The sequence below is a fragment of the Durio zibethinus genome, chromosome 4 (assembly GCF_047325235.1).
Source record: "Durio zibethinus cultivar Kanyao isolate XHJ-2024 chromosome 4, ASM4732523v1, whole genome shotgun sequence".
NCBI classification, from domain to species: Eukaryota; Viridiplantae; Streptophyta; class Magnoliopsida; order Malvales; family Malvaceae; genus Durio; species Durio zibethinus.
The window spans coordinates 13,212,673-13,217,533 of record NC_143165.1 but is presented as its reverse complement, the minus strand read 5'-3'; the positions used below and the strand labels follow the sequence as shown (position 1 = coordinate 13,217,533).

The window sequence follows — 4,861 nt, the reverse complement described above, 5'->3', positions numbered from 1 at the left end:
AGATTTTAGAAATGACTTCTCACCATGTAGTATTTAGTAACTCCTACGATCTCATCGTGTAGCACTTAATTTACATCAACTGATAACCACTCTAATAACATTTGTGGAGACCTGTATCCCACTGTATAGCACTTAGTTTTCATTGACTGATAACTATTCTGATACTATTTGTAAAAATTCGTACTTAACTTAAGAGATATTATCTGCTTTAACTTGAAAGTCTCACAATTTTATCCCACAAAAAGCATACATCACTAGCACTTTAGAGTTAACTCTGATACTACGTCATAAGCCTAAAACTCAAACTTCAAGCTCACACGACTCTAAAACACAATTATTGACTCTTCTGCATTTTAAATTAATCTAAATGTCACAATTCGTATCAACTTATGAGATATTATCTGCTTGAATCCAAAAATTTCATGATTTTATCCTACAATACCTTTCAATTTTAAATTTAAATTTCAACTTATATATCATTTTTTATTCACATATTTTTTAAATATAAAATTGAAAGTGTTACAAGATAAAAGGCAGCCTTAGCTTCAATCTTCATATGAGTTTGTCAATATATTGTCTTTTGGTCCACAATTTGCAAAATAAAATCAATGTAGTGAGTTCGAGGGAGAAAATAGAAAAGGGCAGACCAAACAATACTTATAAACAGATAAAATAGAATTTTCGAAGGAAAAACAGCGTTCTTCGTTACTTGAGGTTTTTCCCCTTGTCAAGACAGACAAATTTTCAACATTTTGAGTTAGTCCAATCAATATGGTCGATTACTTTTCACCTTCATTCATTAAGAAATATTATATATATATGTATGGTATATTAAAGACAAGCTGAAGTTTAGAAACCATCCCATCGTTGAAGATAGCATTCAAGGAGCTCCCTCTGCAGGGTTTCCTGCAGTCATAATTCCAGTCCCTGATTGTCATGACCCTGATCAAATATGCCCTGGAACATCAATTTCCTTTGGTCAATTTGTTTTTGAGCAAAAAGATGCCTTGGACCTCTTGGTCAATAAAGAAACAGCATACCAATTGTCTTGGTCAATTTGTTTTTGAGCAAAAATTGTTTTGGCAACAGCAACAATTACAGAAAACATCACTTAAAAGTCTTCAGGAAAAACATTTCTTACAAACCTGTGATCTTGCAAAAGGAAACAGCTAAGGGAACGAAGTGCAAAATGAAGGCCTATCTCAGGCACACAATTACAGGAGGCAAACAAAACGAAAATGTATAAACTCAGCACACAAGGATTACAAAGTATGCCAAGCCTAAAAGCTCTGGCTCAACATGTATTACAAATATAACGTGCCAAACATGCAAAATCATTGATTAAACAAAATTGGCTCGTATGTTATTAGAAAAGTTCTTTACTTTATGTTATTAGAGAAGTTCTTTACTTTAAGGCAGCAGATGAAACATACATGATCCTCTAAGTGCATTTAGCCATATATGCCTCCCATCCTTGAAGGCGGTATTCACAAGCTGCCTCTGCAGGGTTGGCTGCCTTAATGATTCCACGACCCACAATTATTATGTCACTACCCCTATCGAAGATGACCTGGAATATAATTTATCTCAGTTATTAAAGTTGAAAGGAAAATGCCACAGGAAAAGAAAAACATCTCTTGCATGCCAAATCCACAGCCTACAACTGGCTTATTTGGTTAATGATTTTAACAGTGATAGTAAGGGCTATATATAATGCATTTTAAGGGAAAAAAGTTCATGTTTTCAGCCCAACAAATTCAAAGGCATTTTCCTGGAAGGTTCCTATACACATTATAGCTTTATAGATGAGCCAAATTTTAGAACTAGTGATGATGGGATAAACCACTTACAGAATATGGAGTGTTATACTGCTGGCCAAGGGCATCACCACCCTTTACCATTTGAACTCCAGGAGTTGCCTGAATGAATGCTGGATTTACCGGTGCCCCAGGCCATGATGCTGGATTGACTGATATGAAACCAATGACAAAATCAGAATGCTCTTCAGCAATTTTTACTGCAGCGGCTGTGTAGTCTCCCTTAGCAAGGTTACCAGCAGAGCTCATTTCAGCGAGTAGCAACAGACCCCTACCACGAGGCAAACCCTAAAACAGTTCCCCAAAATATAAAATTATGAGAAAGATTACTTTTAACTCCTCATTTTAAATCTAGCTAAAAGTTATATTGGGTAATTATAACAAACCTTCAATTTCAGACCATCCACAATTCCAGGACCAGAGATTATGTGTGCATTAACAATATCAGCCCAATCCAATATTTGGAAGATACCTCTGCAAAAGAACATGCAGAAGCACTTAGGTAAAAACAAAGGCACCCAACAAAGAAAGAAAACTTGGGTTGGAGAAACTGAATATTACCCTTCATACTGCATTGTCACTGTGTTACCAATGTCTGCAAACTTACGGTCCTCAAAGATCAAAAAGTTATGTCTTTCTGCAATCTTAAGTTGAAATGTGGAATAAGGCAATATTAGTTCAACCTAGAAATAACGTCTCTATCACCCACCAGTTCACAAGATCCCACATAATTGAACGGAGGTCAATAACTCTATTTTACAAAAGCAAAACCATATTCAATTGGATAAATATATCCATAACCGAGTTTAACTACTAACGCTGAAAATGGAAAGCAAGGGTACCATCCCCAAAGAATTGTAACATAGTTGTATCACCATTGAAAATCAAAAAGATTTCTCAAGAATGACCATAGCTTAGGAAATGAGGGCATCAGGCATTTAGCATAAGCATTTGAGATATACCGCACGAAGTTTAGAACCAAAATCTGGAGTGAAATCAGGAAATATGTCAACATGGGTCTTCAATAGACAGATTTCTGGTCCAACCTGCATAAAAGTTCAAATATATTGAGCAAGAGAAACAAAAATCAGCCACCCAGAAAGTTTTATTATATTACAAACATTCAATAAAAGATAAAGAACCAAAACAGCCTTTCCTCTTAACCGACATCCTTTTAAAATTCAGGTCTAAATGTAAACATTAACATCAAATCTAACCTTGTTTCCAGTCCCATGATATTAAGCTTAATCACAACTCAAGTTCCATGATAATAAAAGGTTTAAGTAATAAAATGGGATTCAAAACACACCCAGCCAACCCCAAAAGATCCATTGGCATAGCTAAATACAAGTCAGACTTGTCTAGTAAGGATGAGAACATACATGATCGTCGAATGCAATAACTATGCCTAAGTTTCCAAGCATAAGTACAATAATAATCATCCTGGATGATATCAAAGTATCTTAAGACAGTAAGACTCCGAAAGAAAGATCCAACACAAATTTCCACCCTTATTGAAGCGCCTGTTCAACTACTTTTTAACAGTTTTAAACTGTGTCCTGTAATGTTATGTCCCAATTGTTAATATCCATCCAAACAAATATATATATATATATATATATAATTCCCTAAGATCAGTGAAAATTCTATCACCGCTACTTTTCCAGGGAAAAAAGAAAATAGTAAAAGATCACACGAAACATATATCATATGATATCCAATGAAAAGAAAACCTATTTTCCATCAGTTTCCTAGGAAAATTTCCACTTTCCCAGGAAAAAAAATCATAAAAAGAAAACCCATCTCCCATCACTCTCCCTAGAAAAATTCCAACTTTACCAAGAAAACAAATCAACCCAAAACAGAAAACCAAATTTTCGTCAGTGTCCCTAGAAAAATTCCTAGCTTTCTTGACAAACCGAAATCAACCAACGATCAAACTCATCCCAACTTACCTTCTCAGCAATATCAAGCAACTCAGCAGCAGTCCCAACATCAGCAGCTAAACAGAGATTACTCTCTTTCTTAACCATAACCTCAAACAGCTTTTTCCCAGTTGGATTCTTAGCTAACTTAGCCCTTTCTTCAAACCCCAAACTCTTAATCCTCAGTTTCTCAACCTTAGGCACAGGCACTTTCTTGTTCTCCTCCAAAAACCTTACAACCAAACCTTCCATCTCTTCCTCCAGCTTCCCTTTGGCTCGCAAGACCTTCACCATCTCCGTTAAAGTAAACAGGGCGTGAAGCTTAATCCCATTCTCTTCCAACGTCTCCCTCCCGCCTTGTTCTCTATCTATAACCACGACAGCGTCAGTTACCTTTATACCCAACGCCCGTAGCGGCGTTGCGGTTTCAAGAACCGATGCTCCCGATGTTACAAGGTCTTCCACTACCAAACAAACTTGACCCTTTTCGTAAACGCCTTCGATGGACTTGGCAGTGCCGTACTCTTTCACTTCTTTGCGGCGCATGAGCATGGGGATGGAGGTGTCGAGAGAAATAGAGGTGGCCATAGGGAGGGCCGTGTAAGGGACGCCACAGATGAGGTTAAAGGGTGTTTGGGGAGGGATGGTGGAGAGGAGGGAGTGGGAGATCTGGCGGAGTAGGGAAGGGTATGAGACGATCAGGCGGAGGTCTATGTAGATAGGGGAAAAGATGCCGGATTTTAGCTTGAAGTTGCCAAATTTGACGGCGGAGATTTCGTGGAGTTGGAGTATGAGGGACTCCATTGATGACATTTTGCAGCAGTGCTGATAGTGGCGGAGCGGGTGAGTGGCGAAATGGTATTGGGAAGGAGACAATGGTTTTGTGCTTTATCGAAAGCAAAGCTATATAAAAAAGGTTTAAAGTTTAAAATTATTTAATATACAAGGAATTTTTAAATTTTATCAAGGAATTACAGAATTACTATAAAAATAAATAATTTAATAATATATTATATTCGTTGATTTTTATATGTAATTTGGACATTTCAATTTAAGTTTATTCGCATATTTTACAGTCGATCTCATGTATATACATATATATATATATAATTTTGTAAA

General features: G+C 36.6%; 1 protein-coding gene across 1 annotated transcript; it reads right to left on the bottom strand.

Moving 5' to 3' along the window:
• Positions 1 to 1,214: 1,214 nt before the first annotated feature.
• On the bottom strand, positions 1,215 to 4,619 carry LOC111287682 (uridine 5'-monophosphate synthase-like). The gene is made up of 6 exons (XM_022878352.2): positions 3,773 to 4,619; positions 2,780 to 2,863; positions 2,379 to 2,461; positions 2,204 to 2,291; positions 1,851 to 2,105; positions 1,215 to 1,570 (listed from the first exon to the last, which is right to left on the bottom strand). Exons 1-6 carry the CDS (start codon positions 4,553 to 4,555, stop codon positions 1,442 to 1,444), a joined length of 1,422 nt encoding a protein of 473 aa, XP_022734087.2. The 5' UTR covers positions 4,556 to 4,619; the 3' UTR covers positions 1,215 to 1,441.
• Positions 4,620 to 4,861: the final 242 nt, after the last annotated feature.

What these genes read in the sequence shown, in the direction of transcription:
- LOC111287682 (XM_022878352.2), bottom strand. Translation starts at nt 4,555, where the DNA reads ATGTCATCAATGGAGTCCCTCATACTCCAACTCCACGAAATCTCCGCC. An exon ending in TGGATGGTCTGAAATTGAAG is followed by an intron (nt 2,106 to 2,203) that starts GTTTGTTATAAT and finishes GAACTGTTTTAG; the next exon opens with GGTTTGCCTCGTGGTAGGGG. An exon ending in AGTATAACACTCCATATTCT is followed by an intron (nt 1,571 to 1,850) that starts GTAAGTGGTTTA and finishes ATTATATTCCAG; the next exon opens with GTCATCTTCGATAGGGGTAG.